The 24,769-nt window shown below is 46.9% G+C and overlaps 2 protein-coding genes across 2 annotated transcripts in view; one reads left to right on the top strand and one right to left on the bottom strand.

Moving 5' to 3' along the window:
• The window catches only part of MUC16 (mucin 16, cell surface associated), a 221,390-nt gene that overhangs the window by 166,253 nt on the left and 30,368 nt on the right, over nucleotides 1-24,769 (top strand). The window contains exons 68-101 of the mRNA XM_077979761.1: nucleotides 406-530; nucleotides 718-785; nucleotides 1,386-1,558; nucleotides 1,886-1,921; nucleotides 2,182-2,247; nucleotides 3,252-3,376; nucleotides 3,586-3,653; nucleotides 4,261-4,433; nucleotides 4,769-4,804; nucleotides 5,058-5,123; nucleotides 6,131-6,255; nucleotides 6,485-6,552; nucleotides 7,167-7,339; nucleotides 7,669-7,704; nucleotides 7,964-8,029; nucleotides 9,188-9,312; nucleotides 9,518-9,585; nucleotides 10,207-10,379; nucleotides 10,692-10,727; nucleotides 10,992-11,057; nucleotides 12,662-12,786; nucleotides 13,014-13,081; nucleotides 13,665-13,837; nucleotides 14,169-14,204; nucleotides 14,468-14,530; nucleotides 15,707-15,834; nucleotides 16,061-16,128; nucleotides 16,753-16,925; nucleotides 17,259-17,294; nucleotides 17,546-17,611; nucleotides 18,704-18,825; nucleotides 19,036-19,103; nucleotides 19,700-19,872; nucleotides 20,203-20,238. Coding sequence (XP_077835887.1) covers nucleotides 406-530; nucleotides 718-785; nucleotides 1,386-1,558; nucleotides 1,886-1,921; nucleotides 2,182-2,247; nucleotides 3,252-3,376; nucleotides 3,586-3,653; nucleotides 4,261-4,433; nucleotides 4,769-4,804; nucleotides 5,058-5,123; nucleotides 6,131-6,255; nucleotides 6,485-6,552; nucleotides 7,167-7,339; nucleotides 7,669-7,704; nucleotides 7,964-8,029; nucleotides 9,188-9,312; nucleotides 9,518-9,585; nucleotides 10,207-10,379; nucleotides 10,692-10,727; nucleotides 10,992-11,057; nucleotides 12,662-12,786; nucleotides 13,014-13,081; nucleotides 13,665-13,837; nucleotides 14,169-14,204; nucleotides 14,468-14,530; nucleotides 15,707-15,834; nucleotides 16,061-16,128; nucleotides 16,753-16,925; nucleotides 17,259-17,294; nucleotides 17,546-17,611; nucleotides 18,704-18,825; nucleotides 19,036-19,103; nucleotides 19,700-19,872; nucleotides 20,203-20,238 — 3,207 coding nt within the window. The remainder of the gene's footprint in view (nucleotides 1-405; nucleotides 531-717; nucleotides 786-1,385; nucleotides 1,559-1,885; nucleotides 1,922-2,181; nucleotides 2,248-3,251; nucleotides 3,377-3,585; nucleotides 3,654-4,260; nucleotides 4,434-4,768; nucleotides 4,805-5,057; nucleotides 5,124-6,130; nucleotides 6,256-6,484; nucleotides 6,553-7,166; nucleotides 7,340-7,668; nucleotides 7,705-7,963; nucleotides 8,030-9,187; nucleotides 9,313-9,517; nucleotides 9,586-10,206; nucleotides 10,380-10,691; nucleotides 10,728-10,991; nucleotides 11,058-12,661; nucleotides 12,787-13,013; nucleotides 13,082-13,664; nucleotides 13,838-14,168; nucleotides 14,205-14,467; nucleotides 14,531-15,706; nucleotides 15,835-16,060; nucleotides 16,129-16,752; nucleotides 16,926-17,258; nucleotides 17,295-17,545; nucleotides 17,612-18,703; nucleotides 18,826-19,035; nucleotides 19,104-19,699; nucleotides 19,873-20,202; nucleotides 20,239-24,769) is intronic.
• The window catches only part of MBD3L1 (methyl-CpG binding domain protein 3 like 1), a 50,205-nt gene continuing 37,668 nt past the window's right edge, over nucleotides 12,233-24,769 (bottom strand). The window contains exons 5-6 of the mRNA XM_015122756.3: nucleotides 21,144-23,734; nucleotides 12,233-12,252 (exon numbers count right to left, since the gene is read on the bottom strand). The gene's annotated coding sequence lies outside the window, so the exon portion shown is untranslated. The remainder of the gene's footprint in view (nucleotides 12,253-21,143; nucleotides 23,735-24,769) is intronic.

Here is a 24,769-nt window from a genome sequence, read left to right as displayed (position 1 = left end):
ATGGTGCTGGTGGTGATGATGCTGATTATGATCTCTGTGGTGGTGATGGTGATGAGGATGGTGGTAGTGGTGGTGCTGACGTTGATAGTGATGAAAGCGATGATAGCCATGGCAACAACTATGGTTATGTTGATGACGAAGATGGCAATAACAGAGGTAAAAAATAGCATCTGACATTACTGAGCATTAAATATGCACCAAGCACTATGTTCACCATCTCATTACAATTATATAATATGCTTATTTATGAAAAACTTCTATTATTGTAGTCAAGAGAGGCATGAAAATCTTTTATTTTTTATCCACATGAAATGCTGCTGCATATGTTTAAAAATAAGTCTATTGCAAACTGTTATATATTTCTCTACTTTTGAACATCGTGTTTATTTCCCAACCCCTTTACAGCCGCTGGCCCTCTCCTGATACCATTCACCCTCAACTTTACCATCACTAACCTGCATTATGAGGAAAACATGCAACACCCTGGCTCCAGAAAGTTCAACACCACGGAGAGGGTTCTGCAGGGTCTGGTAAGAGCTCCACCACCTTACCAGTCCTGCTTATATCACCCATGCCAGGGCCACGGAAGATCTCACCCACCACTCCTTGGCCCCAGAGACGCAAGCCCCAACTGGTGATGCCAGCCCCTCCTACCTCATGTCTGCCCCATCCCTACACCTCAGCCCACCCACTCACTTCCTTCCCCTTCCTCCACAGCTCAAGCCCTTTTTCAAGAGCACCAGTGTCGGCCCTCTGTACTCTGGCTGCAGACTGACCTTGCTCAGGTGAGACCTTAGAATTTCCAGCCTGGTTTCCCCAATTGTTCCCAGGCCCAAAAAGTTTGGTCACCTTCCTTCCTGCCCTACCGTGGGATGGCCTCAGCACAGATGGAATTCAGGAGGCAATGGCTCCAGAACCAGTTTGTCTCCTGATTCTACCACCTCCCACCTCAACTGACACATTCTTCGGAGTCCATCAGCAGGATTGAGCCCTTACCCTCATCACCCCTCTAAATTCCCTCCACCTCCCTTTCCTTCAGTTGTTAAAGTCTGTCCCCAGAATTTCTGCCAAACATGCCTCATCCACTTGATTTCACCCCTAATTCCTGTTCTTCTCCTGTCTCAGGATTCAGCTCTTCTTTCCCCATTGCTGTGAGAATGCAGGTTGCACCTTGTGATTTCATAAAAATCCTCTCATCCATGACTTTGTTCACAATCCCAGGCTGGCAGGGAGTCAAAGCACTTAGAGAATCAAAGTGTGACTTCTCTCACGTCTGTACCAGGCTTCTCAATTCCTCTGACCCCTTCCTGTCCTTCACCCAGCAAGCTCAAGACCCCTCCCTAGGCAATCCATTAATTGCCATTCCCCACTCTTGCCCTCCCCAGACCTGAGAAGGATGGGACAGCCACTGGAGTGGACGCCATCTGCACCCACCGCTTTGATCCCACCAGCCCTGGACTGGACAGAGAGCGGCTATACTGGGAGCTGAGCCAGCTGACCAACAGCATCACAGAGCTGGGCCCCTACACCCTGGACAGAGACAGTCTCTATGTCAATGGTGAGCAGCCATGATGTGACTGGAGGCTCTTCCTCCTAGCTGGGTAGACCCTACTGTCTGTCCTGGGGTCACATGCCCTGTCTGACCATTGAGGGTTTGATGATGTGCTCTATATGTGATGATTGAGGTTTGAACTTCACGGTTTCATCTTCATCTTGCACGGATTTTACCCTCAAGGCCTTCTTCCCCCATATGAGGGTGCTGGTGAAGATTCTCAATGACCATGCTTCATGAAACTTTCCTCATTGCACTAGGGTAACCCTGACCCCTATTTGGTCTGACCTCTCCTTAACCCTTACCCACTCTCCTCCCTGCCTCTCTCTGCAGGCTTCACCCATCAGAGCTCTGTGCCAACCACCAGAAGTGAGTATTTTACTGATGTTCCAGTCCCCCCAGTCCTACACCAAGCAGGGCAGGAGCTAGCATTACCTCTTATCCCTTTATGTCCTCTTCGTGAGGGAAAAGGCTTCAAGGGCACAGTCTATTCCCTTTCCCCTGTGCCCTAGCTCCATAGAGACGCTCAGCTCAAACCTCAAATGCAGCAGGGCCCATAATAGTTTTACCTGCTGGCATTTCCACCATGAGAGGGTTTGCTGCTTTCAGTAATGAGGGCTTCTTCTCAGTTCCTGGGACCTCTGCAGTGCACTTGGAAACCTCTGGGACTCCAGCCTCCCTCCCTGGCCACACAGGTGAGCACCAGTCAATGGCACCTCTATTAGAGCATGACTGATGAGCAGAAACATGTCTGCCATTATTTACTCAAATAAAGGTAAAAATCATAGTAAATCTAGTGATGATAAGTCAACCTACAAATGTGATTGATCACCTCCTCTGTGCCAGACCCTGGGGATACAGCAGGTATACAAAACATATAAAAATCTCTGCCATCAGAGAGCTTATATTCTTGTGATGATGACTGTGGCGGGTGGTGATGATGATAGTGGTGGCAGTTTTGATGATGATGGTGATGCTTATGGTAGCAATGATGATAATAATGATGAAGGTGGTGAGGATGATGACAGTGGTGGGGGTTATGATGATGATGATGTGTTGAGTGTGATAAATGATAGTGCTGGTGGTCGTGATGGAGATGATCATGGTGGTGGTCATGGCAGTGGTGGTGAAAAGGATGGTGTGGGTGACAGTGATGGTGATGATGATGATGGTGGTTCTGGTGCTGGTGGTGATGATGGAGATTATCATGGTGGTGGTGTTGGTGGCAGTGATGACAATTATTATGGTGTGGGTGACAATGATGATGATGACAATGGGGATTATGGTGATGGTGGTGGCAGTGATGATGGCAGTAATGACGGTGATGATGATGATGGTGGTGGTGATGGTTGTGCTGGTGGTGATTATGGGGATTATTACGGTGGTGGTGGTGGCAATGATGATGACAATAATGATGCTGTAGGTGACAATGATGGTGATTATGATGGTGGTAACAAAGGTAAGGGATGAGGTATGACATTATTGAGCAATGAACATACAATGAAAGCTAGGCTCAGCATCCAACTGATATGATATGCTATGTGTCTTTTTAAATTCTATCGTTATAGTTAAGGGAGGGATCAAAAATCTTCATTTTGTCCATCCCGTTTAATGCTGTGTATATTTAAAAATAATTTTATTGCAAATCCATAATTTCTGTACTTCTGAACATAGAGTTTGTTTCTTACCCACACTACAGTGCCTGGTCCTCTCCTCCTGCCATTCACCCTCAACTTCACCATCACCAACTTGCAGTATGAGGAGGCCATGCGACACCCTGGCTCCAGGAAGTTCAACACCACGGAGAGGGTCCTACAGGGTCTGGTGAGAGTCCAACCCATCTAACTGCCTGGCCCACCTTACCAGATTCTACCTGCATCACCCATGCCAGGGATGTACAAGAAGATCCCATGTGAATCACCTTTGACCCCAAATCACAAGCCGTACCCACTGGTGTCAGCCCCACCTGTCTCATTTCTGCCCTGCCCCTCCTCATCACCCCTCCCAATCACCTCTCTCTCCCTCCTCCACAGCTGGGGCCCTTGTTCAAGAATACCAGTATCAGCCCTTTGTACTCCAGCTGCAGACTGACCTTGCTCAGGTGAGACCTTAGAATAGCCAATCAGGGCTTACCCAAGTGTTCCCAGGCCCCAGCAGCATCCTTCTTGCCCTCCCTGTGAGCGTCCTCAGCAGAAGTGGGATTCAGTTGGCAGTGGCTTCAAGAAAGAATGCGTCTCCTGATCCTAGCACTTCCCCACTCAAGTGACAGATTCTGCAGAGCCCATCATCAAGATTGGGTTCTTACTCCACTCATCCTTCTTAATACCTTCCATTCCTCCTTATCCCTTCCCTTAAGTCTTAAAATTCTGTTCCCAAGGTCTCCCTTAAGAGAAAGGTGGGTTTTCCACTTGCTTTTATCTCTGATTCTAGCTCTTCACTTGTCTCAAGTCTGAGCTCTCCTGTCTTCGTGCTATCAAACTGGAAGTTTCACCTTGCAATTTCATAAATATTCTTGTGTCCATGACTCTGCTCCCAATCCAGGGCTGGCTAGGAGTTGGTGCATTTAGAGAAATTAATTGTGGCTTCTCACCTCTCTCCCCGGCTTCTCATTTCCTCTGTCCCCTCCCTGTCCTTCCCTCAGGAATCTCAGAACCCCTGCCTGGGCAATCCTTTCATTGTCACCCCCTCCACCCACTTAACCTCCTCAGGCCAGAGAAGGACAAGGCAGCCACCAGAGTGGATGCCATCTGTACCTACCGCCCTGACCCTCAAAGCCCTGGACTGGACAGAGAGCAGCTGTACTGGCAGCTGAGCCAGTTGACCCATGGCATCACTGAGCTGGGCCCCTACACCCTGGACAGGGACAGTCTCTATGTCAATGGTGAGCAGCTTTGATGTAGTTGGATTCTCGTCCTTCTTGCTGGGCAGCCCCTCCTTTCTGGCTTGAGGTCACACTTCCTGTCTGGACGTTGAAATCTCTGCCATGTTGTCTGCATGTGATGATTGATGTTAGAATTTCATTATTGTTTTTCCTGCATCTTGTACTGTGTTCATCCTCCAGACCTTGGACCCTGAAGTGAATGTGCTGATAGAGAACCTTTAATGGCTCCTGTTCCATGAAACCCCTTCTAATCCACCAGGGTAGCCCTGATTCCTATTTCATCCTCCCACCTCTCCTTAACCCTTACCCACTATCCTCCTTCCCTCTCTCTGCAGGTTTCACTCATTGGAGCTCCATACCAACCACCAACAGTGAGTATTCAACTGATGTTCCAGTACCCCCAATTCTACTCCAAGCAGGGCAGGTGCTGAGCCCTCCTCATACACACTTATGTCCTCTTCATGAGAGAAGGTGCTGGGAGAGCACAAGTTATTCCTTCTCCCTTGTGCCCAAAGAGAAACACAGTTCAAGACCCACATGCAGCAAGCCTCATACTAGTCCTACCTGCTGGCATTTCTGCCATGAGAATGCTTGCTGCTTTCACTGATAAGGGCTTCTCCTTAGCTCCTGGGACCTCCACAGTGAACCTGGGAACCTCTGGGATCCTGTCTTCCCTCCCTGAAACTACAGGTAAGTATCAGCCAGTGGCATCTCCGTTAGAGCATTCCTGATGAATATAAACATTTCTGCCATTATGCACTTAAATAAAGATAAAAGTCATAGTAAATCTAGTGATGAGGAGTTAACCTGTAAACTTTATTGAGCACCTACTATGTGCCAGGCCCTGAAGATACAGCAGGGAACATAGAAATAGATAGCAATCTCTGCTTAAGATAGCTTATATTCCTGTGATGATGATGATGATGTAAGTGGTGGTGATGATGATGGTGGTGATGGTGATGATGATGATGATGATAATGATCATGATATAGATGATGGTGGTGATGATGCTAATTATTATGACAATGATGAGGATGATGACAATGGTGGGGGTAGTGGTTATGATGATAATAATTATGTGAAGACAGTAATAATTATGGTGGTGGTGATTGACAAAAATGATGGTGATGTTGACACTGATGGTAATGAAGATGGCGATGATGATAGCACTGCTGGTGATGGGGATGATGAGGATAATGATGATGGTGGTGATGATGATGACAATAATACTACTGATGGTGATAAGCATGGTGATATTGACAATGATGATGGTGATGATGAAAATGGTGATGGAGGTGATGATTAGGATGATGATGGTTGTGGTGGTAATGATGATGATGATGATGGTGGTGCTGGTAGTGGCGGGGTTGGTGCTAATGGTGATGATGATGACAGTAATACTCATGGAGATAATCATGGTGATATTGAAAATGAAGTTGGTGTTAACAATGGCACTAGATAGTATCTGGCACTATGGAACACTGAATATGCACCAAGACCTATGCTCAGCATCTCACTACAGTTATTTAATGTGCTCTATCAAAAACATCTATCATAATAGTCAAAGGAGGCATGAAAACATTATGTTTTATTACCCATTTTAAATCCTGTTGCATATATTTAGAAATAAGTCTATTGCAAACTCTTAAATGTTCTCTACTTTCAAACATAGTGTTTATTTCTCACCTTCACTATAGCCACCAGCCCTCTCCTGGTGCCATTCACACTCAACTTCACCATCACTAACCTACAGTATGAGGAGAACATGGGTCACCCTGGCTCCAGGAAGTTCAACACCACGGAGAGGGTTCTGCAGGGTCTGGTGAGAGCCCCACCTATCTCACTCTGCCCTACCCATCTTACCTAGTCCCACCTATGTATCTATATGGCCACAGAAGATCTCACCCACCTCCCCTCACCCCAAGAGATAAAAGCCCCATCCAACCTACTGATGTCAGCTCTACCAACTAGAGCCAGCCCCACCCACCTCACTTCTGCCCTGCCCCTGCCTCCTCAGCCCTGCCACTGACCTCTCTCTCCCTCCTCCACAGCTCAAGCACTTGTTCAAGAGCACGGGTGTTGGCCCTCTGTATTCTGGCTGCAGACTGACCTTGCTCAGGTGAGACCTTAGAATTTCCTGCCTGGCTGCCCCAATTGTTCCTAGTCTCAATGAGTTTGGACTTCTTTTTTCCTGTCCTCTTTGTGATTATTCTTATCAAAGATGGAATTCAGGAAACAGTAGCTCCAGGACTAACCTGTCTCCTGCTATTAGCAGTGCCCCCGCCCCCACTTCCAAACAGACTGAGAAATTCCAGAGTCCATCAACAGGTCTGGACTTCTACCCTGGCCATCCCTCTGAATTCCCTGTTTTCCCCCCACCTGCATTGACTTTAGGTGTTAAATTCTGTAACCAGGATTTCTCTCAAGACAAACATGCCTCAACCACTTGCTTTCATCCCCAATTCCAGCTCTTCACCTATCTCAAATCTGAGCTCTCCTGTTTCCAGGCTTTAAGAATGCAGGATCCGCCCTGCCATTTTGGGAAAACTATTATATTCACAACTATGCTCACAGTCCCAGGCCGGCCAGTGCACTCAGAGAATCTAAGTAATGCTTCCCACCTCTGTAATAGACTTTTTACTTCCTCTGTCCTTTTTGTCCTTCACTCTGCCATCTCAGGATCTCTCCTTAGGCAATTCATTTATTGCCATTCCCCTCACCACCTCTCCCTAGGCCTGAGAAGGATGGAGCAGCCACCAGAGTGGACGCCATCTGTACCCACCGCCCTGACCCCAAAATCCCTGGGCTAGACAGAGAGCAGCTATACTGGGAGCTGAGCCAGCTGACCCACAGCATCACTGAGCTGGGCCCCTACACCCTGGACAGGGATAGTCTCTATGTCAATGGTAAGCAGCTGTTATGTGGTTAGAGTCTCTTTCTCCTAGCTGGGCAGCCTCTACTCTCTGACTTGAGGTCACATGCCCTGCCTGGACACTGAAGGCTAGGACATGTCTGTATGTGGTGATTGATGTCACAATTTCATGATTTCTTCTTTATCTTGAACTGATTTCATCCTTAGTACCTTCTTCCCTGATACTCAGATTCTGACAGAGAATCTCCAAATGTCCCTGTTCCATGAAACTCCTTTAATTCCATCAGGGTAGTCCTGACTTTTGTTTGATTCCCTACCTCCCACTTGACTCTTATTCACATTCCTCCCTCCCTCTCTATGCAGGTTTCACCCAGCAGAGCTCTGTGCCTGCCACCAGCAGTGAGTATTCTACTGATGTTCCAGTGGCCCCAATCCTACACCAAACTTAGCAGGAGCTGACCCCTATTCATAAGCCCTTACGTTCTTTCCATATGGGAAGGAACATAGAGGGCAAAAATTATTCCCCATCCCCACTGCCCCAGCTAACCAGAATCCCAGCTGAAGCCCTACAGGCAAAAATCCCCATGAATAGTCCCTCCTGCTGGCATTACTTCCATGAGAGCACTTGCTCCTTTCACTGATGAGGGCTTCTCCTCAGCTCCTGGGACTTTCACAGTACAGCTGGAAACCTCTGAGACTCCATCATCCCTCCCTGGCCCCACAGGTAAATACCAGTCAATGATATTTAGAGCATGGTTGATCAGTGTAAACATCTCTGCCGTTATTCACTCAACTAAAGATGGGAATTCATAGTAAATCTAGTAACCATAGGTCAACCAACTAAGTTCATTGAGCACTGCCTGTGTATCAGGACCTGGATATACATCAGGGAACAAAAAAAGAAAAAACACTGCCCTCAATGAGCTTATATTATTGTGATGATGTTGATGGGGGTGGTGGTGATGATGACTGCAGTGGTGGTGGTGGTGGTGGTGGTGGTGATGATGGTAAGGATAATGATGATTATGGTGGGGGTAATCATGGGAAGAATGATGGTGGTGGTGGTGGTGGGGATTACAATTGACAATAATTATGGGGATGTTGGCAATAATTATAATAACAATGATGATGATGACAGTTGTATTGACTGTGGGGATGATGTTGGAGTGGTGATGATGATAACAATGGTGATGATGATGGTAAAGATGATGATGGCTGTTTGGATGATGACAGTAATGTTGCTGGTTATGATGGTAATGATGATGTGATTATGGTGATGATGATGATGATGTTTGTGGTGGTGTTGATGTAGATTATGACATTGGTGATGGTGGTGTTACTGAGGATGACAATAATGATGACGATGGTGATTATGATGACAGTGATCGTGATGATGATGATTATTCAGATGATGACAGTGATGGTGATTATGATGGTAATGATGAGATGACAATGGTGATAATGATGTTTGTGATAGCATTGATGGGGATTGTCATGGTGGTGATAGTGGTGGTGCTGATGCTGACAACAATGATGATGATGATCATGATTATGATGATGATAATGGTGATGACAAAGGTAACAGGTAATATCTGATATTTTTCAGCACTGAATATGCACCAAAAGCTGAGCTCAGAATCTAACAAGTATTATTTAATATGTTTTTTAAAAAAATAATTTATATCAAGAAGGGCACAGCAACCTTTTATTTTTCATTCATTTTAAATTCTGTTGCATATGATTAAAAATAAATTTATTGCACTCTTCAAGTCTATTGCAAAAGTCGAGAACCTTGAGGAGTTTTCAATAGACTTATTTTAACTATATGCAACTGATTAAAAATACAAACGCAATAGTGTTTGTTTCCCACCTTTTACTACAGGCACTGGCCCTCTCCTGCTGCCATTCACCCTCAATTTTACCATCAATAACCTGCGGTACGAGGAGGACATGGGTCGCCCTGGCTCCAGGAAGTTCAGCACCACGGAGAGGGTCCTTCAGGGTCTGGTGAGACATCTGCCCACCTTACTCTGCCCCACTCACCTTACCTGGTCCCAACGACGTTACCCATGCCAGGGCCATGGAAGAAAATCTCATCCACCTACCCCATAGACACAAGCCCTGCCCACTGGTGCCAGCTGCGTCCGCCACACTTGTGCCCCACCACTATGTCCCCAGCCCTCCTAGTCACCTCCCTCTCCCTCTTCCACAGCTTAGGCCCTTGTTCAAGAACACCAGTGTTGATGCTCTGTACCCTGGTTGCAGACTGACCTTGCTCAGGTGAGACTTTAGAAGAGCTAGCCTAGCTGCCCCAATTGTTCCTAGACTCAAAGAGTTTGGATTGGTTTTTTTTTTTTCCTGCCATCCCTGTGAATGTCCTCACAAAAGATGGAATTCAGGAAGCAGTGGCTTCAAAACTAATCTGTCTCTCGATACCATCGGCACCGCCCCAATCAACAGAGAGATTCTGCAGAGTCCATCAGGAGAATTGGGCTTCTACCTTGGTCATCCCTCTGAATTCCCTCCTTTCCACCCACCTCCCTTTCCTCCAGTTGTTAAATTCTGTCCCCAGGATTTCTCGTAAGACAAACATGTCTCTTCCACTTGCTTTCATCCCCAATTCCAGCTCTTCATCTGTCTCATGTCTGAGTACTCTTGTCTCCACGCCATGAGAATGCAGGCTTCACCTTGCAATTTTATAAAAAGTTCTTGCATCTATGACTCTGTTCACAGTCCTGGGCTGGCTGGCAGCTGGGACACTCAGAGAATCTAAATGTGACTTATGACCTCTTTCCCAGGCTTCTCATTTCCTCTGGTCCCTTCCTGTCTGGCCTCAGGAAATCTCAGAACTCCCCCTGAGGCAAGTTTTTAATTGTTATTTGCTTCATCTGCCCTCCCCAGGCCTGAGAAGGATGGGGCAGCCACCAGAGTGGATGCTGTCTGCACCCACCGTCCTGACCCCCAAAGCCCTGGACTGGACAGAGAGCGGCTGTACTGGAAGCTGAGCCAGCTGACCCATGGCATCACTGAGCTGGGCCCCTACACCCTGGACAGACACAGTCTCTGTGTCAATGGTGGGCAACTTTGATGTGGCTGGAGTCTCTTCTGCCTTGCTGGGCAGCCTCTATTCTCTGGCCTGAGGTCACACTCCCTGTCTGGCTATTGAAGGCTCAGCCATGTTGTCTGTATGTGGTGGCCAAGGTCAAAACCTCATGGTTTCTTCTTCATCTGGGACTGAGTTTACCCTCAGGATCTGCTTTCTAAATCTGAGGGTGCTGATAGAGAATCTTCAATGTCCCATGTTCTGGGAAATTCCTTCTGTTGCACCAGGGTACCCCACCACTCCGTTAACACTTACCTACTCTCCTCCCTCCATCTCAATGCAGGTTTCACCCATCAGAGCTCCATGATGACCACCAGAAGTGAGTATTAACTGATGTTCCAGTGCTCCTGATCCTACACCATAAAGGGCAGGAGCTTTCCTCTCCTTCTATGCCCCTATATCCTCTTCATGAGGGAAGGAACTGAGAGAGCACAAGTTATTCCCCTTTCCCTCTGGCCCATCTCCAGATGGAGATCCTGCTCAAGCCCCACATGCAGCAGGGGCCATAAATACTCCTACCTGCTGGTGTTTCTGCCGTGAGAGGGTTTGCTGCTTTCACTAATACAGCAAACCTTCTCCTCAGCTCCTGATACCTCCACAATGTACCTGGGAACCTCGAGAACTCCAGCCTCTCTGTCTGGACCCGCGAGTGAGTACCATTCAGTGCCATCTCTATTACAGCATGCCTGAGGAGTGTCAACATCTCTGCTATTTTCTTTTCTTTTTCTTTCCTTTTTTGAGATGGAGTCTTACTCTGTCGCCCAGGCTGGAATGCAATGGCGTGATCTTGGCCCACTGCAACCTCGGCCTCCTGGGTTCAAGCAATTCTCCTGCCTCTGCCTCCTGGATAGCTGGGATTACAGGTGCATGCCACCACGCCCAGCTAATTTTTATATTTTTAGTAGAGATGGGGCTTCACCATGTTGGTCAAGCTTATCTCGAACTCCTGACCTCGTGATCTGTCTGCCTTGGTCCCCCAAAGTGCTGGGATGACAGGCGTGAGCCACCGCACCTGGCCTACAACTCCGCCATTTTCACTCAAATAAAGATGAAAAGTCCTAGTGAATGTAGTGATGAGAAGTCAACCAACAAATTTTATTGAGAGTCTGGCTGCTTCAGGGCCCTAGGGATAAGGCAGGGAACACCAAAGAAATACAAATCTCTGTCCTCAGGAAGGTTATATTATTGTGATGATGATGATGATAATGATAGGGGTGGTGGTGATGATGGTGGTGGACATGATAACAACAATGATGGCATTGCTGATGATGATGGTGATGATGATGGTGGTGGTAGTGGTTTTGACGGTGATGATGACGATAGTGGTGGTGATGATTATGGGAAGGATGACAGTGGTGGTGGTGATGTGATGGTTTTGAAGGTAATTGACAATGTGATCGTGATGTTGACAAAAAGGATAATGATAGTGGTGATGATGGTGATAATGATGATGATGGTGGTGGTGGTGGTGATGGTGGTTATGACGGTAAGAATGATATGATAATGGTGTTAGTGACCATGTGCTAGTGGTGATTATATGGATGATGATGGTTGGGGTGCTGGTGGTGTGATGATGGCAATGGGTGGGGATGATAGGAATTATGATGGTCATGGTTTTGTGCTGATGCTGGTGGTGATGACAATAATGATAGTGATGGTCACAGTGTTGCTGATGTTGATGATGATCGTGATGTTGACAAAGTAGTAGATAATGTCTAGTAGTATGGAATACTGAATATGCACCAAGAGCTATGCTCAGCATCTAACTACTATTATTTAGTATGCTCTATGAAAACTATCTATCATTATAGTCAAGAGAGGCCTGAAAACCTTTTATTTTGTCACTTTAAATCATGTTGCATATGTTTAGAAACAATTCTATCACAAATTCTTTTTTTTTTTTTTTTTTGAAACGGAGTCTCCATCACCCAGGCTAGATCTGGTCCAGTGGCACGATCTCGGCTCACTGCAAGCTCCGCCTCCTGGGTTCATGCCATTCTCCTGCCTCAGTTTCCCGAATAGCTGGGACTACAGGCGCCCGCCACCATGCCCGGCAATTTTTTTGTATTTTTAGTAGAGACAGGATTTCACTCTGTTAACTGGGATGGTCTCAATCTCCTGACCTCATGATCCACCCACCTCGGCCTCCCAAAGTGCTGGAATTACAGGCGTGAGCCACCGCGCCCAGCCTCTATCACAAATTCTTACATGTTAGTCTACTTTTAAACACTTTATTTCCCATCTTCACTATAGCCGCCAGCCCTCTCCTGGTGCTATTCACACTTAACTTCACCATCACTAACCTGTGGTATGAGGAGAGCATGCATCACCCTGGCTCTGGAAAGTTTAACACCACAGAGAGAGTCCTTCAGGGTCTGGTAAGAGCCCCACACACCTCATTCTACCCCACTCACCATGTTCAGTCCTGCCCACCTCACCTGTTGCAGAGCATGGAAGATCTCACCTACCTCATCTTGCCCCCAGATATGCATGCCCCAACCACTGATGCCAGCCCCACCAACTGTTGCCCGCCCTGCCCACCTCCCTTCTACCACATCCCTATGACTTCAGTCCTCCCATTCACCTCTTTCTCCCTCCTCCACAGCTCAGGCCTTTGTTCAAGAACACCAGTGTTGGCCCTCTGTACTCTGGCTGCAGACTGACCTTACTCAGGTGAGAACTGAGAACAGCCAGTCTGACTGATCTGAGAAGTCTGACCTGCTTCCTTTCTGCACTCCCTGGAGATGTCCACAGCACAGGTGGAATCCAGCAGGCAGTGGCTCCAAGACCAATGTGCTTCCTGATCCTACCACCTCCCACCTCAACTGAGAGATGCAGAGCCCATCAGCATGACTGGGCTTCTACCTTGGTCATCCCTCTGAATTCCCTCCTTTGCCCTACCTGCCTTTCCACAAGTGGTTAAATTCTGTTAAATGCTGTTCCCAGGATTTCTCCCAAGAAAAACATGCCTTGTCCACTTGCTTTCATCCCAACTCTTTACCTGTCTCAAGTATGAGTTCTCCTCTTGCAATTTTATTAAAAAGCTTCCACTTTGCAATTTTATAAAAATCCTTGCATCCATGATTCTGCTTATAGTCGCTGAGAGTCAGTGTACTCAGAGAATGGAAGTGTGGCTTCTCACTTCTCTACCAGTCTTCTCATTTCCTCTGGCCCCATCCTGTCCTGCCCCGTGGGATCTCAGGACCCCTCCCTAGGCAATCCATGTATTGTCTTCCCCCAATCTTGCCCTCCCCAGGCCCAAGAAGGATGGGGCAGCCACCAAAGTGGATGCCATCTGCACCTACCGCCCTGACCCCAAAAGCCCTGGACTGGACAGAGAGCAGCTATACTGGGAACTGAGCCAGCTGACCCATGGCATCACTGAGCTGGGCCCCTACACCCTGGACAGGGACAGTCTCTATGTCAATGGTGAGTAGCTGTGATGTGGTTGGAGTCTCTTCCTCCTTGCTGGGAAGCCTCTACTCTCTGCCTTGAGGTCACACTCCCTGCCTGGCTATTGAATGCTCGGCCACGTTGTCTGTATGTGACAGCTAAGGTTGGAACTTCATGGTTTCTATTTCACCTTGGACTGAGTTCTTCCTGGGGATCTGCTTTCTGGATCTGAGGGTGCTGATAGAGAATCTTCAATGGCTCGTGTTCTGGGAAATTCCTTCCATTGCAACAGGGTACCCTCACCCCTATATAGTGCCTCACCACTGCTTTAACCCTTACCTACCCTCGTCCCTCCGTCTCTATGCAGGTTTCACACAATGGAGCTCTGTACCCACCACCAGCAGTGAGTATTCCACTGATGTTCCAGTGCGCCTGATCCTACACCACGCAGAGCAAGAACTGAACCCTCCTCACATGCCCCTATGTCCTCTATGAGCAAAGGAGCTGGGACAGCACAAGTTATTCCCTTTCCCTTCTGGCCCAAGTCTCTTCAGAGAGAGACCCAGCTCAAGCCCCACATGCAGCAAGGTCCATGAATACTCCTACCTGCTGGCATTTCTGCCATGAGAGGGTTTGACACTTTCACTAAAGAGGCCTTCTCCTCAGCTCCTGGGACCTCCACAGTGGACCTGGGAACATCTGGGACTCCAGCTTCTAAACCTGGTCCCTCGGATAAATACAAATCAATTGCATCTCTGTTAGAGTATGCCTGATGACTGTCAACATCTCTGCCATTTTCGCTTAAATAAAATATCCTAGCGAATCTATGGATGAGGAGTCATCTAACAAACTTAATTGAGTGCCTAGTTTCTGCAGGGTTCTAGGGATAAGGAAGGGGACACAAAAGAGTTAAAAATCTCTGCTGCAAGGAAGCTTATTTTATTGTGAGGGTGATGGAGATTGTTGGTGCTGAGGTTACTGGAGATGACGACAATAAAAATGGTGATGCTAGTGATAATGATGGCGATAAGGATGATAATTATGAAGATGGTGGTGGTGATGATGATGTTGGTGGCAGGGGTTATAATGGTGATGCTGTGATGATGACAATGGTGGTGGTGATTACGGGAAGGATGATAGTGGTGTTGGTGATGGTGGTGGTTTTGGTAGTGATTGACAATATTAATGATGATGTTGACAATGATAATAATGATGATGATGGTGGTGGTGGTTATGATGGTAATCATGTGATGATGAGGAGGATAGTTGTAGGGGTGATTACGGGAAGAATGATGGTGGTAAGGATGATGGTGGTTGTGGTAGTGATTGACAATAGTGATTGTGATGGTTACAATGAAGATAATGATGATTATAATGATGATGGTTGTGATGGTGGTGGTGGTGGTGATGAGAGTAATGATGATATGATAATGGCATTGGTAATCATGGTGCTGGTAATGATGATGCAAATGATGATGATTGTGGTGGTGGTGGTGATGATGATGATGATGGTAGTGGGAATGATTCTAGCATCCCCATGACCATCACCACAGTTTTGGTCATGATTTTGGTGCTGATGTGAGTGGTGCTGATGCTGGTGGTGATGACAGTAATAATAGTGAGGGTCACAGTGTTGGTGACATTGATGATGACAGTGCTGATAATAAAAGTAACAGATAATATTTAGTATTATAGAACTCTGAATATGCACCAAGAGGTATGCTAGCTACTACTATTATTTAGTAGGCTTGGTTAGAAACTTCTATCGTTATAGTCAAGGGACGCATGGAAACTTTTTATTTTATGCTCTCTTTAAATCCCGTTGCATACGTTTAGAAGCAGGCCTTTTGGAAATGTATAAAATTCTCTACTCTTGAACATGTCATTTCTTTCCCACCTCCATGGCAGCTGCCAGCCCTCTCCTGGTGCCGTTCACTCTCAACTTCACCATCACCAACCTGCGGTATGAGGAGAACATGCAGCACCCTGGCTCCAGGAAGTTCAACACCACGGAGAGGGTCCTTCAGGGCCTGGTAAGAGCCCCAAGCATCTCACTCTCCCCAGTTCACCTTGTCTAGCCCCACCTCTCTCACTCATGGCAGGGCACAGAAGAAGATCTCACCCACCTCCCCTCACACCCAGAGACATGAGCCCCCATCCACTGATGCCAGGCCCACCTACTGGTGCCAGCCCCAATTACTAGTCCCCTGCCCCTACCCCCTCAGCCATCCTACTCACCTCCCTCTCCCTCCCCCACAGCTCAGGCCCCTGTTCAAGAGCACCAGTGTTGGCCCTCTGTACTCTGGGTGCAGACTGACCTTGCTCAGGTGAGACCTTAGAATGCCAACCTTTGTTGCCCCAATTGTTTCCAGTCTCCATGAGTTTGCACTTCTTTTTTCCTGCCCTCTCTGTGGTTATTCTCATCAAAGATGAAACTCAAGGAACAGTGGCTCCAAGACTAACGTGTCTCCCAATATTACCACTGCCCCCTGCCATCCCACCCAAATCAACTGAAAATTTCCACAGGGTCCATCAGAAAGATTGGACTTTCACCCTGGCCATCCCTCTGAATTCCCTCTTTTTTCCCCACCTCCTCTGCCTTTAGGTGTTAAATTCTCTAACTAGGATTTCTCTCAAGACAAACATGCCTCATTCACTTGTTTAATTCTCAATTCCAGCTCTTCACCTGTCTCAAGTCTAAGCTGTCCTGTCCCCATGCCATGAGAATGCAAGAGCCACACGGCAATGTTAGAAAAATTCTTGTATCCACAAGTATGCTCACTGTCCCAAGCTGGACAGTAGTCAGTGCACTCAGAGAATCTAAGTGTGGCTTCTCATCTGTGTACCAGGCTTCTTATTTCCTGTGGCCCCTTCCTGTCCTTCACTCAGCAATCTTGGGACTCCTCCCTAGACAAAACTTTATTATTATTCCCCTCACCCGCCCTCTCCAGGCCTGAGAAGGATGGGGCAGCCACTGGAGTAGACGCCATCTGCACCCACCACCCTGACCCCAAAAGCCCTAGGCTGGACAGAGAGCAGTTGTATTGGGAGCTGAGCCAGCTGACCCACAGCATCACTGAGCTGGGCCCCTATACCCTGGACAACGACAGCCTCTTTGTCAATGGTGAGCAACTGTGATGTGGTTGGAGTTTCTTCTTCCTTGTTGAGCAGGCCTCTACTCTCTGTCTTGAGGTCACACTCCCTACCTGGCCATTAAAGTCTTGGCCATGTTGTCTGTGTTTGATGACTAATCCGAACTTCATGGTTTCTTCTTCATCTTGTACTGGAGACCTTCATCCTCAGGACCTTCTTCCCTGATCTGAGGGTGCTTATAGAGAATCCTCAAAGCCCATGTTCCCTGAAACTCCTTCAATTGCACCATGGTAGCACTGACCCCTTTTAGTCCCCTACATTTCCCTTAACCCTTACCCACTCTCCTTCCTCCCTGTTCATGCAGGTCTCACCCATCGGAGCTCTGTGCCCACCACCAGCAGTGAGTATTCTACTAACATTCCAGTGGCCCAAATCCTACTCCAAGCAGGACAGGAGCTGACCTGCTTTTCCTATGCCCCTATATCTTCTTCATGAGGGAAGGATCTGAAAGGGTATAAATGATTCCCTTTCCCTCTGGCCCAGCTCCAGAGAGACACTAATCTCAAGCCCTGTATGCAGAAATACTCCTATCTGCTGGCATTTCTGCCATGAAAGAGCTTGCTGCTCTAACTAATGCGGGCTTCTCCTCAGCTCCTGGGATCCCCACAGTGTATCTGGGAGTATCTAGGACTCCAACCTCGATACTTGGCCCTTCAGGTAAGTTCCAGTCAATGACACTTCTATTAGAGTATGCATGATGAGTGTCAACATCTCTGTTCTTTTTACTTAAATAAAGATTAAAAATCATAGCAAATTTACTGATGATGAGTCACCCAACAAACTTCTTTGAGCACCCACTCTCTGCCAGGCCCTAGAGATAAAGCAGGGAACACAAAACAGATTAAAAATCTCTGCCCTCAGAGAGCTTATTTTATTTTGAGGATGATGTGGGATAGTGGTGATGATGATGTTGCTGGAGATGATGGTGATGCTGATGACCATGATGTGATGATAATGGTGAATATGAAGATGATGATGATGATGATACTGATGATGGTAGTGGTTTTGACAGTAATGATGATGTGATGATGATGATGATGATAGTGTTGGTGGTGATTATAGGAAGGATGACAGTGGTGGTGATGGTGGTGATTGTGGCGGTGATTGACAATGTGATGGTGATACTGACAATGAGGATGATGATGATATTGGTGGTGGTGGTGGTGGTTATGATGGTTAAGGATGATGTGATGAGGGTGTTGGTGATCATGGTACCAGTGGTGGTGATGTGGATCATGATGGCTGTGTGGCGGTGGTGGTGGTGATTGTGATGATGATGATGGTGGTGGTGATCGTTATGATGGTAAGGATGAAATAGTGATGGTGCTGGTGACCGCGTTCCTAGTGGTGATAGTGCAGGTGATGATGTGGATGATGATGATGATGGTGATGGGGATGATAGGGATTATGATGATCTTGGTTTTGGTCCTGATGGTGGTGGTGATGACAATAATGAAAGTGATGGCCGCAGTGTTGGTGATGATGATGATGGTGGTGATAACAAAGGTAATAGATAGTATCTAGTATTATGGAACACTGAATATGCGTGAAAGGTTGTGCTCAGCATCTAACTATTATTATTTAGCATGCTACATGAAAAACTTTGATCATTATAGTCAAGGGAGGCATGAAAACCTATTTTATCACTCTCTTTAAATCTGGTTGCATATGTTTAGAGATAAGTCTATTACAAACTCTTAAATGTTCTCTGCTTTTGAACATAGTGTTTATTTCCCACCTACACTACAGCTGCCAGCCATCTCCTGATACTATTCACCCTCAACTTCACCATCACTAACCTGCAGTATGAGGAGAACATGTGGCCTGGCTCCAGGAAGTTCAACACTACAGAGAGGGTCCTTCAGGGTCTGGTGAGAGCCCTGCCCACCTCACTCTGCCCTGCCCACCTTGTCTCGTTCCATCTACATCACCCATTCCAAGGCATGGAAGAAGATCTCACCCACCTCCCCTCACCTGAGAGATGCAATTCTCACCCCCTGATTACAGCCCCTCCCACCTTACATCTTCCTTGCTCCTATGTCCTCAGCTGTCCTACTCACCTCCCTCTTCCTCCACCACAGCTAAGGCCCTTGTTCAAGAACACCAGTGTTGGCCCTCTGTACTCTGGCTGCAGGCTGACCTTGCTCAGGTGAGAACTGAGAATAACCAGTCTGGCTGCCCCAAGTGTTCCCAGGCCCAAGGAGTTTGGTCAGCTTTCTTCCTTCCCTCCCTATGGAAGTCCTCAGCACAAGTGGAATTCAGGCATTGGTGGCTCCAGGACCAACATATCTTCTGATCCGACCACCTCCCCCGTCAACCAAGAGAACTTGCAGGGCCCATCAGCCAGATCAGGCTTCTACCTTGGTGATCCCTCTGAATTTCTTACTTCTCCCCACCTCCCTCTCCTTCAGGTGTTAAATTATCTTCCAAGGTTTCTCTCAGGATAAACATCCCCCACCCACTTGCTTTTATCCCCAATTCCAGCTCTTAATGTTTCTCAAGTCTGGGCTGTCCTGTCCCCATGCCATGAGAATGCAGTTTTATAAAATTCTTGTATTCCTGACCCTACTCACATTCCCAGGCTGCCTGGAAGTCAGCACATTCAGAAAATCTTAGTATGGCTTCTCACCTGTCCACCAGGAGTCTCATTTCCTCTGTCCCCTTCCTGTCCTGCCCTCAGGAATCTCATAATGCCTCCCTGTAGGCAGTCTATTTAATGTCATTCCCCTTATCTGCCCTCCCTAGGCCAGAGAAGGATGGGGAAGCCACCGGAGTGGATGTCATCTGCACCCACCGCCCTGACCCCACAGGCCCTGGGCTGGACAGAGAGCAGCTGTATTTGGAGCTGAGCCAGCTGACCCACAGCATCACTGAGCTGGGCCCCTATACCCTGGACAACGACAGCCTCTTTGTCAATGGTGAGCAACTGTGATGTGGTTGGAGAGTCTTCCTCTTTGCTGGGCAGCCTCTTACTCTCTGACTTGAGGTCACACTCCCTGCCTGGCCATTGAAGCCTTGGCTATGTTGTCTTTGTGTGATGACTGATGTCTGAACTTCATAGTTTCTTCATCTTGGACTGAGTTCATCCCAAGTACCTTCTTCCCTGATCTGAGAGTACTGATAGAGAATCTTCAAAGGCCTCTGTTCCTTGAAACTTCTTCCATTCCACTAGGGTATCTGTGACCCCGATTTGATTGCCCACCTCTCCCTTAACCCTTACCCACTCTCCTCCCTCCTTCTCTATGCAGGTTTCACCCATCGGAGCTCTGTGCCCACCACCAGCAGTGAGTATTCAACCGATGCTCCACTGGCCCCAATTATATGCCAAGCAGGGCAGGAGCTGTCCCCTCTTCCTATGCCCCTATGTCCTCTTCATAAGGAAAGGGGCTGGGAGGGCACAAGTTATTCCCTTTCCCTTCTGGCCAAGTCCAGAGAGAGACTCAACTCAGGCCTCATATGCAGCAAGGCCTGTAAATAGTTGTATTTGCTGACCTTTCTGCCATGAGAGGGTTGGATGCTTCCGCTGAAGAGGGCTTCTCTGTAGCTCTTGGGACTACCACAGTGGACCTGGGAAATTCTGGGGCTCCATCCCTTCTACTGGTCCCTTGAATAAGTATGTGCCAATGGCACCTCTGTTAGAGCATGGCTGATGAGCGTAAACATCTCTTCCATTATTCAGTCAAATAAAGATGGAAATTCTTTATAAATCTAGTGATGATGAGCCAACCAACAAACTTTATTGAGCACTGTGCCAAGCCCTGGGGCTCTGCCAAATCCTGGGGATATGGCATGGATCATGAAACAATTAATAATCTCTCCTCTCAAAGAGCTGTTTTTATGATGATACTGATGGTGGCAATGATGATGACGATGGTGATGGTGATTATGATGATCATGATGACAATGGTGATGGTGGTGGTGAAGATGGTAATGATGATGATGGTGATGGTGGTAATGATGGTGGTGATTATGACAATAATGATGGTGATGGTGACAGGGATGGTGATGATTATGATGGTGGTGGTGATAACAAAGGTAATAGATAATATATGAACTTATTGGGTCCTGAATATGCACCAAAGTGCTATGCTCAGTGTTTAACTGGTACTATTTAATATGATTTCTAAAAAGGAAAAAAAACTTGAATTATTATAGGCAAAAGAATTATGGGAACCTTTAATTTTGTCACTCATTCTAAGTCCTGTTGCATATTTTTTAAGTCAATTGCAAACACATTTTCTCTGCTTTGAACATTGTGTTTATATCCAGTCACCCCAATAGTGCATAAACCTGCTGATTGGAGCAACTGTGTCTTACTCCCTTGTGCTTCCCTAGTATCTACTTCAGGACCTTGTACATGGTAGATTGACAGATTTAGATCTACAGGAAAACATGGATTTTCCCGGGGAAGGAAAGAATGAAGTATGCTTTCTTATAATGTATGGAAAATTTCCTCTTCTGCCTTGGTTCAACTTTAGTGTCTGCCACAGTTTACACTGGAAAACTATATGGCATCTGCTGCACTCCCTCATCCATGACAGACATCATTAATTGATTGCAGCATTCATGGCAGACATCACCAATTGATAATAGCGTTCATTTTCTCTCAGTTCAAAACAGCTTCAGAATGGTTATCAAAAAAAAAAAAAAAATCAGTTGCTACCAATCCAGTTGGAGCTGACTCAGGATTATGGGGCTGAATTCGAGAGAGTTAGGTTCCTTGATGATGTGTAGTTGACTCTTTGGTTTTCCTAGAAGGCTCAACTCAGGCTCAGCTTGGTCATTGCTGATATCCTTTCTTCCACTTGATCGATTTGGCTGTTGATACTTGTGTATGCTTCACGAAGTTTTTGTGCTGTTTTTCAGCTCCATCGGGTTGTTTATGTTCCTCTCTAAACTGTTTATTCTAGTTAGCAATTCCTTTAACCTTTCATCAAGGTTCTTGGCTTCTTTGCATTGCATTAGGACATGCTCCCTTAGCTCATTGTACTTTTTTATTGTCCATCTTCTGAAGCCTATTTCTGTCAATTCATCCATCTAATCCTTCATCCAGTTCTGCACCCTTAATGGAGAGATGTTGTGGTCATTTGGAGGAGAAGAGGCACTCTGGTCTTTTGGGTTTTCAGCATATTTTTGTTGATTCTTTCTTATCTTTGTGAGTTTTAGTTTCAGGCTTTGAGGATGCTGATCCTTGGAGGGGTTTTTGTGGAGGACTTTTTGTTGTTGTAGTTGTTGTTGATGCTGTTGTTGTCACTTTCTGCTTGTTTTTCTGTCAATAGTCAGGTCCCTCTTCTGTAGGGCTGCTGCAGTTTGCTAGGGGTTCACTTCAGGTCCTATTCATCTGATTCACTCCCATGCCTGGAGATGTCACACAGGGAGGCTGGAGAGCAGCAAAGATAGGTGCCTGCTTCTTCTGGGACCTCTGATCTTGAGGGGCACCAACCTGATGCCAGGAGGATCGCTCCTGTATAGGGTGTCTGACAACTATTGTTGGAGGGTCTCACCCAGTTGACAGGCATGGGGAACAGGACCCATTTAATGAAGCCCTTTGTCCCTGGTGGAGAGGGGGTGCTTCACTGGGGGGAAACCCACACATCTGGGCTGCCTGAATTCCTCAGAACTACCAGGAGGAGAGGCTAACTCTGCTGGTCTGCAGAGACTGCAGCCACCCCTCCCACTAGGGGCTCAAGCCCAGGGAATCTGAATTCTGTCCCTGAGCCTCTGGCTGGAATTATTGGAGATCCTACAGGAAAGCCCTGCCCACTGAGGAAGGTTGGGTAAGGGTAAGCCCTGAAGAGTCACTTTGGCTGCAGACTGCCACAGCCGGTGTGTTGGACTGTGGGGACAAACCTTGGGACGAAGCCATTCAGCCTTACTGGCTCCAGCAGGGAAAAAGCACAGCCTGGAGCTACAGAAAGGGGTGCTGCCCTTCCCCCACCCAGGGAGCTTAGCGTGTTAGGCAGTTGTGAGTCCCAGTGCTGGCTGTTGCCCCTCCCCCAAGGAACTCAAAAGACTTAGACAGCAGGCAGCTGCAGCCAGTGCTGATCGCCCCTCCCCCGGGGAGTTCCGTAGGCTTAGGTAGATTCCAGCTGTAAGAATCTGCACGTTCTGGGGTTGGGACACTAGGTCCCAGTGGCATGGGTTCGCGAATGGGATCTTCCAATCTGTGGGTCGCACAGTTCCGTGGAAAAAGCACAGTTTCTCCAGATTGGATACCCCGCTCACTCACCACCTCCCTTGGCTAGGGGGAAGGGGTTCCCCTTCCCCTTGTGTCTCTCAGGTGGGCCACCACACCACACTGCTCTTCCTTCTGTCCGTGGGTCACTGCCAGCCTTCTAGTCAATTTTGATGAGGGAACCTGGATATCTTGGTTGCCAGGGAAGGATTCACACGCTTATTGTGGTTTTTTTCAGTGGGAGCTTCCAAGCACTGCTGCTTCTAGCCGACCGTCTTGGCCCCCAGAGCCACATCAATTATTTTTTTATTTTTTGATTATGGCAATTCTTGTAGAAGTAAGGTGGTATCACATTATGGTTTTGATTTTCATTTCCCTGGTCATTAGTGATGTTGAACATTTTTTCATATGTTCATTGGCCATTTGTGTATCTTCTTTTGAGAATTGTCTATTCATGTCCTTAGCCCACTTTTTGATGGGATTGTTTGTTTTTTTCTTGCTATTTTGTTTGAGTTCGTTGTAGATTCTAGATATTAGTCCTTTGTTGGATATATAGATTGTGAAGATTTTCTCCCACTCTCTGGGTTGTCTGTTCAATCTGTGGACTGTGAAGGAAAAGTCAATTTCTTACACTAATTTGTGTCACTCATACTTCCAAATGAGATCCTGGGTTTTTTTGTTTGTTTGTTTGTTTGTTTGTTTTCTGTTAATCCTTCACAATACTTCTCTCACTTTTTTGAACTTATTGGTTTATATTCTGTTGTCTGCTTCTCTTTTATAGGAATGTAACTTCTTATGGGCTTTCTCTATTATACCACTTGTGGGTTTTTGTTTTGTTTTGTTTTGTTTTTGTCCTCGGATCCATTCTCCAACCTTCCTGTGCTCTGTGGGATAGAGTTCTGACTCATGAAAACTTCATTTCCCAGGTTCCCATGCTAACTAGCTGCCTTTTAGGTTCAGCCAATAAGAGGCATTGGTGGGACAATGGTGGGCGGGGCTATTGAAGGGCCAGAATATTTCTTTACCCCACCCCCTGCTCCCCTTCAAATGTTCCTGGAGCAGTGTAGGACAAATTCCATATATATGGAAGGAAGGCAAAGTGGATAGATGGAAGGAAGACGTGATGAATGGAAGGAGGAAGGGATAGAGGATGGATGAGTGGATTGAAGAAATAAAAAAATGGATGAAAGAAGAAAAGGAGGAGGAAAGGTGGATAAGTGGATGGAAGGAAGAAAAGAGAGGTGTAAGGAAGGAAAGATAGATGATGGATGGATGGGTGGATGGGTGGGTGGATGAATGGGTGGATGGATGGATGGATGAACAGATGGGTGGGTGAGTGAGTGAATGGATGAATGGATGGATGGACAGATGGATGAACGGATGGGTGGGTGGGTGGATGGATGGATGGATGGATGGATGGATGGATGGATGGATGGATTAATGGGTAGGTGGATGGATGGATGGATGGATGGATGGATGGATGGATGGATGGACAGATGAGTGGGTAGGTGGATAGATGGATAGATAGATGGATGGATAAATGAATGGATGGATGGATGGATGGATGGGTGAAAAGAAGGAAAAAAGTGAGAGAAGGAAGAGGAAGGATAAATAAATGATAGAAGGTACAATGAAAGGAA

This window comes from Macaca mulatta, chromosome 19 (genome assembly GCF_049350105.2).
Source record: "Macaca mulatta isolate MMU2019108-1 chromosome 19, T2T-MMU8v2.0, whole genome shotgun sequence".
In the NCBI taxonomy this organism is placed as follows: Eukaryota; Metazoa; Chordata; class Mammalia; order Primates; family Cercopithecidae; genus Macaca; species Macaca mulatta.
Note: the sequence above shows the minus strand (reverse complement) of the source record. Positions and strands in the feature narration are given on the sequence as shown.